The 12,093-nt window shown below is 36.2% G+C and overlaps 1 protein-coding gene across 1 annotated transcript in view; it reads right to left on the bottom strand.

Moving 5' to 3' along the window:
- LOC122159475 (macrophage mannose receptor 1-like) overlaps positions 1 to 11,635 on the bottom strand; it is a 57,523-nt gene extending 45,888 nt beyond the window's left edge. Inside the window, 13 exon segments of the mRNA XM_042817085.1 lie at positions 504 to 631; positions 923 to 1,122; positions 2,202 to 2,350; positions 2,655 to 2,770; positions 3,085 to 3,198; positions 3,853 to 4,010; positions 4,721 to 4,903; positions 5,717 to 5,851; positions 6,554 to 6,667; positions 7,571 to 7,729; positions 9,089 to 9,262; positions 10,162 to 10,563; positions 11,575 to 11,635. Of these exon segments, the coding sequence (XP_042673019.1) occupies positions 504 to 631; positions 923 to 1,122; positions 2,202 to 2,350; positions 2,655 to 2,770; positions 3,085 to 3,198; positions 3,853 to 4,010; positions 4,721 to 4,903; positions 5,717 to 5,851; positions 6,554 to 6,667; positions 7,571 to 7,729; positions 9,089 to 9,262; positions 10,162 to 10,563; positions 11,575 to 11,635 (2,093 nt within the window).
- Between the last annotated feature and the right edge of the window lie 458 nt (positions 11,636 to 12,093).

The following is a 12,093-nucleotide window of genomic DNA, read 5'->3' as shown; positions in this document are numbered from 1 at the left end:
TCAATACCATAGCAATGGAGCTGGAAGAATAGCTGACACAGTAGCACTGCTAACTGCTATACGAACAGTCACTCTACATTTGATTGGCATCAGTGGTTGATTTATCAAAATTATTGATAGTAGTGATCTTTTATTTCCTCTCTACTCTGTTTTCTTAGGAAAGGCCTTTGCTGATTTAAAGAGGCTGTTGCTCTTGAAGATAGTCTCAGCTTTGGCTATGCTGAAGTGTGTCAAAAGTAAATATATTGGTAATATTTTCAACCCCGCTGAGAACACCACGTCCTATAATTTCATGTATTTCTAAATGATATCCATTAGCCATGAAAAAAATAGTCTTTTTTTTTTTAATTAAACAGTTCACACTTATAAGTAGATAAAATTTCAAAGTTTTCAGTGTTTTTGGATTTTTAGGAATCTCTGTTTCAGAAATTATCTGAGTTCTTATAATAGTTCATTTTAAGCACCTTTAAAGTCTAGTAAGATAAAAATGCACAGATACTCACCTGTTTCCTCTTAATATCATTTTTTTCTCCTCCTCATCGTTGATGGTGGCCAGATCCCCTCCAATTTGTCTACAAAAATCTCGAGCTTCAATCCATGATTTCTCTTTAATATCTGACCTGCAAAAGTACTGTGAAGAAATTGCTTTAAAACATACCACTGTGTGTAACATAAAATAAGGATATATATGTATATCTATAACACAATATAATACATGTATACACAATACACATAAAATATAAAATGAAGAAATATGCTCTTTATTAAATATAAATGAAGTTTTCAAAGAAGCAAAATAATATATAGGAGAAATGGATTATACTGCTTATAACATTTTTCCAATAGAGTGGTCTGATTATTTAACACAGAGGTGAAAAACAAAGCATTTCAAAGCATTTCTTTTAACTATTTAAGCACTTACTTTATAACAGGAGCTTGCATCGTCATTTGATATCCAGCCTTCAGGACATGTGGGTTTCGGAGCAGTAGTTGAAATAGGTGGGGCTGTTGCACCAGCTGCCCAGTGTTTGCAGATATATTTTTGCTTAGATTCACAGTCAAGAACATCCCATAATCCAGCTGCAATTCCAGATCTCATGGCAACACACCCTGATTTACTTCCTTTATGAGAAATAAAAAACATGTTGACTATTTCATCATACACTCTAAATTACTTGAATCTTGCTTAAAAACTCTGAGAAGTGCCCATTCCCTTTTTGTCATACAATAGCACTTGAATAGAAGAACTTGAACAGAAGAGAAATATTATACATGTTTTCCACAGAACTGAAGAGGAGATTTCTGTCTGAGCAGGTCATAATCAGTTTGAAGATTTTCCTTGTTTTTCTTTCTATTTCGGATGTTCTTCATAATGAATTATATGGATAGACAGTTTTTATTTTTCACAGGGAAAACCTGTGCTTATAATGAGGATCTCATTCTTACTTAAGCCTAAAGTAGAAGAGATATGATGAAGTTTCATCTGTTCATCTGCTGGCACTGTAGAGTACCTGGCAAGATGTTTTCTCCTATTGCATTTCTAGAAGTTTCATAGCTCTGTGCTGTTTACATTCTATTTAAGATTTCATAACCTCATTGAAAGATTTGAGAAAAATTTTAGACAAATTATCACTAGGAAGGATGCATTCTATCTTGAGGAGAGCAGATTCCCTCATAGCGTTTCAAAACAGTGCTTTCTGTTCTTTTGTGCAGTTTCAGTATTATCATGTGAATGTAGGCTTCTTAACATCATAAGTGAAAAAATATGGCAGAATCAGTTTTGATTCTGTCATTTTGCACTTCTAACTTTAAGTCTTTATTACAGTTGCTCTGTTTCACACTCTTTTCTCCAGAGATGAGTGCAGAATAGTCTCAGAAACTGCCTGTAACCTGTTTATCAAAAAGAAGGCAATTTTCAAGATTCTAATCATCTATCATAATAGACACATATATCTTTGTGAAGAAGAGACATAAAGTCAAAATTATGACTAAGTATATCAGACACCCTGGTATAAAACTGTAATTCAAATTGTCCCTTTGAAATTAAAAAATAGATTTTAGGAACTGCCTGTTCCTGTAAAATATATTGGAAGGCTAAATGATAACATTACATTACAAGAAATTTTTACTGATTTTTACTGATGTCAGTAAAAATCTGAATAGGGACTGTGGGCTCTACCATCCACAGCCACAGCACCTACCAGGCATTGCTGCACCCCAGTGTGTAAAGGAGACATCTTCACCACTGCTCCACCTGAAAGTTCCTTGGTCCTCCATGTCAGAAAGACCCAGCCAGAAATACTTCTCAGGCCTCAGCCCTACAAGACTAGTCAAATAGGCTTGTTCATATCTGCAAGGAAGATCACAGTAACACAAGTGAAAAAAATAAGCATTTATCCAAATTTATCTAATTTCAATGTATCTAATTTATCTAATTAGATTAGACATCTGATGATGAATTCTTTTCTCCTTTTTCTTGCTTCATGTGCCATATAAATCAACAAAAAAGCGACTTTTTTTGTGCTACAAACCTCATCTGTAGCTTGGATAATTTACTAATAGATCTTGTGTAACAACTGAGAAATAGTTCCCTAAGTAATTTGAAACATACAACTTTTACCTTTTCAAAAGACAAAGAAAATTCATTATCATACCTACTTTCAACTGTGGCTAAGAAACCTTTTTCTCCTTCACAAGTGTCATTTGCTTCGGAAAATGTTGCTGCTACATGTCCAGTAAAATAGCAGTAGGTCCCGTATCTTCTCCATCCCTGTAGCAGAATTATAGAACCTCCATATGAGTTTTAAATAATTGTGGTTTCATGTATTAAATGAGCTGTATAATTTCAAAATGAATGAAGGACAATAGTTGTAAATACTATGACTTAGCAAACTTTTGCTCTGAAATTTCAGATTTCTTCTAAATGGTTTCTGTAAGTAGTTTAATGTAACGTAAGAGAGAGAAACTCCATAACAAATAATAGAATTCTGTAAATGAATACTAATTCAAGTAATTTTAGATTATTCTCAGACAAGGACCTTTTTTTTGATCTGAGAAATTAATTTTCCAGTCTTATACACTTACTTTTTTGCAACCTACATCGGTATTTTTCTTTTCTCCAGCTAGTTGTGGTATAGGTTTTCTTTTACAAATATAGCCAGCTTTCTTCTCACAGTCGGAGTCTGCAAAATAGCCATCCTATGAGGCAGGAAAAAGAAATAAGTAACAATGAGATTAACATGAATAATCGAAAGAAATTGAATAGATCTTCATTTCTCCTTCCATTTTGAAAAAAAAAATGTACACTTTTATAGGCAATTCTCTGAGTTGATAACAAAACTAAATCGGCTCACACTCAGTGAAATGGTAGAGTGGTCTATGGTAGTACTGCTACAGTAGTGATGAATGGCGATGAAGGTGACAGATTTTCTGGCCACTTTTCAACTATAGCTGGTCCCCAGCTGTTCTGCAGGGCCCAGAACAGGCAGTTGTGCCACTCAACAATAGGCAAAGGAGCAGGCACAAGTGCAGCAGCAGAGATCCTCATATGATATTGCTGCCATCAGAAAAAAAACAGTGAGGGAATGGGGAACGTGTCCAAATGACATTGAAAGACCTGCTTTATTTCAGCGATTGCTTTCTGATGAACTTGAGGAGAAAATGTCTTAAGTAGCACAATGGCTTTTTTTGTTTGTTTGTTTGTTTTAATGAAAGGTAATATTTGAGTCTCAGCTTTTGTCCTCACAACCCCTTTTCTGGCCCTACGCCATTGTTGAAATAGGAGGCCAGATTATTCTTCTGTTAACAATTTAGTTTTTATATTAAAACCAGATGCATGCTGAATAATGTTACCTGGCCCTTGATCATAACACAGTCTTCTGGCCTGGTGTTGGTGCTGGATGGCTCTCCCAGATGCCATCTGATGTATGTCACTGGCGTACCATCACTCCATTCAAAAAACATTTGAAACTTGTGATCGTTCAGGCCAATCCAGAGCTTGTCTGTTGGCTCTAGAACAGAGAAACACAGAACTAGAAAAGACATCTTATAGTGCTTTATCCTTTTTCCAGCTACCTCAAGCTCCAGAACACAAAATCCCTTTGTTTATAAAGCAGAACATTATTTAGTTTGTTGCATGATTATCTTATATGTGAAACGTTTCACACATATTACAATATTTACAGTACATATTCAAAATTAGATTATAATGAAATCATAGAATCATAGATTGCCCCAGGTTGGAAGCAACTTACAAGGATCAAGTGTAACTGCCTTCTCCACATAGGACCATCTTAAAATTGTTGTCTAACCTGATCTGAGGCTAGCTGTGCAAGCTGGGGCTGAACTAGACGACTTCTGAGATATACTCTGGCATAAATCAGTGCACAATCCTACGGTTTTAGGCAAAGATCTGGAAGGATACTCACAATTTCATCAGTAGTCACTAGATTAGGGGATGATAATAGAATCAAAAATTGAAAGAAAGCAAAATACATTCCTGTAAGTGGTTCTTGTGATGATGGTTGGACAGTTTTGACACAGAATGTACTTCACCAATCTATCACTGCTCGACCTTTGGTTCCTTGCATGTCTTTGGCTGAGGTATTTAATTCTAATACGCGATTTCTACTTCTCAAGTCAGCTGGCTGGTAACTCCTTGCATACAGACAAGGGAAAAAAAAAAAAAGAAAAAGAAAAAAAATCAACTGGAAATACTCACTGTACCCAAGCCCAGACACTATAAAGCTGTGCTCCTCAAGGTGTTGGATGCTGGCCAGGTGACTCTCTTCATTCTGACAGGAAGTCAAAGCTTCTTGCCATCCTTTGGTTTCCCTGAAGATCTTGTAACAGTGATCTACATATGATACCCATCCATCTGGGCAAGCAATGGGCCCAATATCACCTAGAAATAAATATCAGTACTTCCAGAGAGTTTAAATGCTATGCAAATGACAGGAGGCTGAAAATAACTTCACCCATCCTCTGCAAAGGCTATAACCTAAGAATTTTCTTTGGGGATTCTCGCTATAATGAAACGATGGCTAGCAAACATTAGGTATGAATACGATTCAAAACTTGCTGTTTTAACTAGGAAAATGCAAGCTTTTTAATATGTCTATTATTTAGCACAAAATCTACAGTTTTTATGATGATCAAATATCTGTAAAAAAATCACATTAATGTATAAATGGTAACACCCTCTGTAACTTAGAGGCTGTTTATCAGTTAAGAAAAATCAGAAATCATTTGTATTTAACGGAATACTTACGATTTTTTGAAAGATTAAGTGTATCTGTAGATAAAAAATCAACTAGACAAATTTCAAACTAGACATATGCACAGGAAAACACATGCAGGGAAATATTTACTTAAAATATCTGTTATCTTTGCTATGTGTCAGTTTTTCTTTCTTTAACTGTATTTACTAACTTCTCTTTTCTGAAAAATAACTTTTGATTTGTTCTCCTTTTCCACACCCAGTACTCTGCGGTTTCAAAAAGAGACCTGGCAGTTCCACCCTGTGTGGTGGGACTTAGAGACCATCCTAGAAAGGGTGCAACGGCTGAAAAATCGTGAATGAGAAAAAAATGAAAGTGACAGTAATGGTTAAAAATAGTTCTTTCTAATAAAATTCTCCTGCTCATTTTTGCCAAAGGGAAAAACAGGCAATTCAGACAACAGCTCGTATTTTTAATTATCAGCACAGATCACATACCTGAGGGTATCAAGGTAAAGTTTCTTTTTTTACAGATATAGCCAAGTTTCTGATCACATTCCCAATTTTGCCATTTAGCTTCTGTTTCAGGATTCAGTACCACACAGAGTTTTCCAGATTCTGGAGAGGGACTTCCTTCGGGAAAGATAAAAAAAAGAAAGAAAAAAGAAAAAAGGTGAATATTTCTGAAGACAAATATAATTCTAAGCTCAAAAACAAGCAGGAGAAATCACTCCTGGCTGAGGTGGCAGCAGCCTCAAAGATTGCATCTTTTTCAGATTCAGCAAGAACTACATCATAAAATCATAAAGGTTGGAAAAGACCCCCAAGATCACCCAGTCCACAATATTTCCCAACTAAACCATGCCCCTTAGTACAACATCTAAACATTTTTTGAACTGAGGAAGATCTCCATTTGTGGGAATGCCTCCATGTAATCAAGCATATTTGCAATATAACTTAAAGTGTAAGCAAACATGCAACTTGCTCAATCCTCTGATTTTTAATATTATTTTTGTTGCTAGAGACCAGAAATGGAAAACTAAATATTTGTGGGAGAAGTAGTGTGGTTTTCAGAAATAAAATATTTTTGCAATACATAGAAGTTTCTGACTTACATTGCTATAGAAAAAGAAAACGATGGACCAATAAACAATCAAACAAACAAACTTTTCTAAAGCTAACAAAGAAGGCTAAATACATGTCGTTTTGGAGGCTTAACACTAACATACTACTTTTTCTCATGCCCAAATAATCTGAGAATATATTTTAAAGACGAATTTGAAGTATGTATTCTTTGTCTTCAGAAGTACAGAATTTGAGCAAAGCCACAGCTACCTGGAGCCCAGTTTAAATACTGGAAAGGAGTGCCTCCAATCCACTCCCAGCCGCTCTTCAAGTCCAGTCTATTGAGTCCAATCCACAGTGCAGAATCTGTACTTTCTGTTAATTCTAAATAACCAAAAGATTCACAAATCACTTTTTATTTAGCAAAAGTCGTTAATAATTACTGTAGGAAGACATGACATTCTTAAATATGTAACTATGAATATCTTTAGATATTGTGATAAATTTAAATATTGAAGTTTTGATCAACAAAAAATGCAGTCAGCAGCAACAAAACACTCTCTTACTTTTTGTATCTCTTATTGCAAAATGACATCTCATAGAGTAAATTCAGAATCAGTGTTTTTTGTGGAACAGTCTAAACCTATACAAGACTGGCAATATTCAAGTGGAAGTATCAGTATAGTGTAAGAGTAAACTTTAAAGCTAAAAATCTTATATGTTAATTTCACCATTAAAGCAAGAGATACTTTCTTCCATCTCAGTCCTGAGATATACTACAGTAGGCAGAGCCATGATTTCAGATGTGTGAATAATTAATATTCTTCTAAATGCTAAATGAATGGAAAAACAAAACAAAACAAAACACATGCCAAACAGCTTTTGACACAAAACATGTCTTTCCTCTGGCATAAGTGAATGTCTTCTCTCAATGTCAATTTTTTTTTAAATATCACTTTTTACTAAAAATGAAATTTTCATTTATTTTTCAGAAGGATGCTTTTTCTTAAAACAGAAAAAACAACCAATTTTTTTACCAATTTTTTAAACAACATAACATTTCTAAACAGAAAGTCAAACTGCTACTCTTACAGCATGCTGAAATACTCTGAATTTCATTTAAACTTCAGTGAGTTTAATATGAACTTGCAAATTATAAAAGATTTTATTTATTTATTTTTTAAATATATTTAGGCTCATGAGACCATAGAAGGTAGACCATAGCTATAGTGATAGACTGAAAAGATCCTGAATGTAAGTAGATTAGGGTTTTCTTTATTTCCTTACCTTTAAGGTACATTTGTTCATGAATATCTGTGATACTCAGTAATTCTGCATTTTGTTGCTGACAGCTCTTCCTTGCTTGGTGCCATGTGAGAGCAGATTCAGAGTTTATTTGGTAGTAGGCATTTCTTAACACATCTGTAGTCCAAGTGGTATCTCTGTCTGTGGAGAAAATAACTATAATGGGGGGACAGTAGTTCACTCACAGAAAAATTAGGTTCTAAAGGTTCTCCTTACGCATGACATTCTCATGTCTGTTGGTTCTGTTCTTCCAAGAGCACTGAAAATTTTAGGAGCGGGATAAGGAAAGATGAAGGTAAAGGCCCAACAGGCAGAAAGATAGTCCTCACTCTTGCATAAAGATACATAATCCAGGAATTACTCTTAAGGAAGTGATTGCATTAAAATGTATATTACATAAAGCGCGGTGGCAGAAATCTTAGCTGGAATTTATTTAAAGATATCCAGCTTCTTCTCTTTCTTGGCAGCAGTTTCCACTGAGAGCTCTGAGATACAGCTATAGGTCTGAATTTAGCATCAGACAGTTTTTAGAGAAACCTTCCTCTGCTAAAAGCCTCTTGTGGCTCTTGCCACAGTCTGAGAGCTGGGGCACTGCCATGGTACTGAACCACATGCTGCTCCCTCTTCTGATTATCTTTGCCTCTTTGATCTGGTGAGGATCCATTCATGCCTATTAAAATACAATACAAAATTGGATTAGACGTTTGATTATTCCCCAAAGCCAGTATAAAGCTGAATAAATAAAAAAAAAAGAATTGAGAACTGGCTTTCAAAGGCTTTGAAAAGTATTAACTGATCCCTGTGTCACATGCCATTTAGGCTTACTGTTATAGATATCTGTGTAGTGACCTCAACAGCACATTTGACTGCAGAGCACTGGGGAAAAAGGCAGGGGATTGTTAAGAAGATCAGGAGAATTGCAAAGCCTTACCTGTCAATCATACAGCCAGAAAGGGAGATGGAAAGAGAAGTGACCACAGAAATGGAAGCCAATTTTCAGAAAAATTTCATTTTTAAAGAAATATCCAGACTATATGAAGAGGACTCTTTAGGATCAACGAAAGAGCACTTTCCACTGAAGAAAATATATATATACATATATATACGTAGATATATATATATATGCATATTAAAAACATGTTAGCTTAATCATGATGCTTCCTAAAGCACTTATATTTATGCCCATATCCATCACAATGGGGGTCATCAAAAAGAGTTGTACAATGATCACAGAATGTATCTCGACAGGGAAAGAAGGAACTCAAAGTTATCCTGCTGCTCAGCAGAACCACCACAGTTAATGGGAACTGCATGCTATTTTACTCTTCAGTCACTTTTCTCCAAATCTTTATGCAACATTATGTTACTTCCTTGTGTTGTGCTGTAGGATGGAGCAATGCAGTGCAATTTGTTGATGTAAACTATGCATCATTATAAAAATATTGACACTCTGCTAGCTCTGATTAGCTAAAGAGAACTGCAGGGAAACAGATAACTTACCTTTTATTGGGCAAAATCCGTATCGCTGGTCTGTGTCATAGTCTGCAGTCGTTGCACACCAGAGCCAGCCGTCTGAGCGGCCAGCACTCGTGCACTCTGCATACCACTGCTTCTTGTACATGAAAGGGAACACACAAGGTGCCCCAAAAGCATTTCCTAGCAGCGTAAAGGTCTCTGAGAAGACAAAAGCATAACAGTAGTATAGAAGATAATGTAAACTGTCAAAAATGCTATATTAATTGCTGAATTGCATCTCTAACTTATTTCCATATTAGCTTTCCCATGTATTGCTATGTGGAAAAGCAATTTAGAGTAATCAGAGCTGTTGGAATGGGCCCAGAGGAGAGGCACAAAGATAACGAGAGGGCGGGAGAAACTTTCCTATGAAGAAAGGTTGATGGAGACGGGCTTGTTCAGAATGGAGTAGAGAAGGCTCTGGGAGGACCTTAATGTGGCCTTTCAGTACTTAAAAGAGAGTTTATAAGCAAGAGACCAGCTTTTTACACAGTCTGACAGTGACAGTGAGAATGGCTTTAAACTAACAGAGGGTACAGGTAAGATAGGTAAGTACAGGTCAGCTGTTAGGAAGAAATTCTTTACTGAGAGGGTGATGAGGCACTGGCACAGACTGCCCAGAGAAGCTGTAATAGCCCAGCTCTGGGGTGTTCAAGGCAGGGATGGTTGGGGTCCAGGGCAACCTGATGTAGTGGGGAGCAGCCCTGCCCATGGCAGAGGATTGGAACTGAGTAGGCTTTAAGATCCCTTCCAATCTAAGCTGTTTTATTATTCTGTGAAGCTAATTATGGACTATAATATGCTACAATATTATAATACTATAACACTACTATAATATCACAGTGTATATAGTACAAGATATATGTATTATATAAAACACATATAATACACTGCAAAAGATATTAAATTAAATTCAAGTATAACTCTCCCAGTACAGCTATTTTTTAAAATACTGATTGTTTCTGAAGGAATCAGAATATTCAGAGCTAAAGATCTAAAACACTCTAACACTCAGAAAGAAATTAGTGTAATGGAGTAAAGACCCAATTTTCTGGTACCTTCGTATCTCTGAGAACATAAAACATCAATGACCCCATAGATCTTCCAATAACTCTTTGGACTCAACCGCTCTTTTAATACAACATTATCATGTTCTTCCTTGCCAGGATTGAAAAACAAGTCTTCTCCCTGGATTGCAAGAAGGCTTTCATTTCTACATTCCCACCACTGCAGCTCACTTGTTTGGTTACATGGGAACAGGGTGATCGCAACCTCATCTTCCTTCAGTGGAACACCCAAGCACAGGTTCAGTCTCACACTCATGAGCTGATGATCAGTAATCCAAGTGAATTTTTGCGATTCATTGTCTTGATGGCAAGTGGCAGTTCTAACTGATTGTGCAATAGAAGCCTGAAGACAGAGTTTGCTGACTTTATTATATATTAAAAATATTTCAGTGTCTGTAAAACAAAACAATGGAAAGCATAGTATAATTAATGTAAGTGGCATATTCTGCTTCCTATCCACACAAAGTAGAAGTCATTGCTTTCCTATCAAATAAAACATTTTTCAATGAAGCCCAATTCAACACCAATTTTATCGTTTTTTAACAATAAAATAGAGAACTGAATTTGCATTCCTTTACTGTATATCACTATATTGCAGATTAGGGTAGCCAGCAGCATCAGAAGAGCTAAGTATATCTTGTTGGATTTATTTATATTAACCATGAGAATTCCCTCACACAAACTGCTGTCACTATCACCCCATTGCCACGTGTCGTCAGATGCACAGTCTGCTGATCTTTGACCTCCACAAACTTTTCTCATGCTACCAGATCTTACAGTTGTCACAGCCATTTTTGCTGAGCCACTTATTTTCCCCACAGAATCCAGATTTTTTTTCTCCTTTTCACTATAGATACGGGTGAACCACTCCAGGCCTCACTAAAGGTTCCTGAGCCTTGCTGACCTGCAGCATCTACTGGGAGCCATGGCAACTAGGAATGGCATTGGGAAACCAAACATAACATGAGAAAGTAGCACTCCAGAGTTATAGGATTCATAACCAGTTGGGACCCATGATACGTCTTTTGATCACTGAGTATCATACATACTAAAAAAGGTATTAAGAAAAAAGTGAATTAATTTAAAAAGCTTGCAAAAATTAAATCAGTTTAATTTATAATATACAATGCATCAGCCCCTACAGTAATACCACATACAGTTAAGAACAGGAACTGTGAGGCAATCCATAACAAACAATTTTACTCAGGAGACATCTGGTCCTGCAAAAGTTCATTGCTTAACATCTGTGAAAGAAGTGCAACAAAAGTGATGGAAACTATATTGTCTTCCATAACTTCCCAAATGTAATCCAACTATTTCATGTCATTTGTGTTACTCATACTAATTAATTCCCCAAAAGCCTTTCACACACAGCGTTGCAGAAGACAAGAGGAAGGCACTTACCTTCCAGCTGCAAAGCACTGTGAATGAGAGTAAGAACAAACAAGAACCTGGAGAACCTCATTGCAAGTGTTGCTTTCTTTTCTTCCTTCCACCAAAAGCCATACAATGAGTGCTGCTAATAACGAAGCCTTGCTGAAGCAAGGACAATGAGAAGTGCTTCTCGGTTTCTTAGGCTGGAGAGAAAGCCCTGAGTGCTAAATGAGGAAATATTCTGTCACATGCTATATTTCAAAAAAAAAAAAAAAAAAAAAAAAAGACCACACAGCACTAATTTTGCCTTTGATGGCACGCTGTGTTGCCTTGAGAAAGCAGGTGATAGACAAGGTTATATCAGTACTTCACTGTTCTCTCTCCTGGAGAAACATCCACAGAGCTCACGGGATTAAACAACACTGAAACACCACAGAGAAATGCAGTCTCAGCTTTCATTACACAGTAAAGAAATTCCATCAGGAAAATACACCAGTCTTGCATTTTCATGTGTGACAGGACTGAACTTTAAAGGACCAGGATTTCAGT

This window comes from Centrocercus urophasianus, unplaced genomic scaffold (assembly GCF_019232065.1).
Source record: "Centrocercus urophasianus isolate 14NV4802_14NV808 unplaced genomic scaffold, USGS_Curo_1.0 seq_16, whole genome shotgun sequence".
Classification (NCBI taxonomy): Eukaryota; Metazoa; Chordata; class Aves; order Galliformes; family Phasianidae; genus Centrocercus; species Centrocercus urophasianus.
The sequence above is the reverse complement of the archived record's forward strand: the minus strand, read 5'-3'. Positions and strand labels throughout refer to the sequence as shown.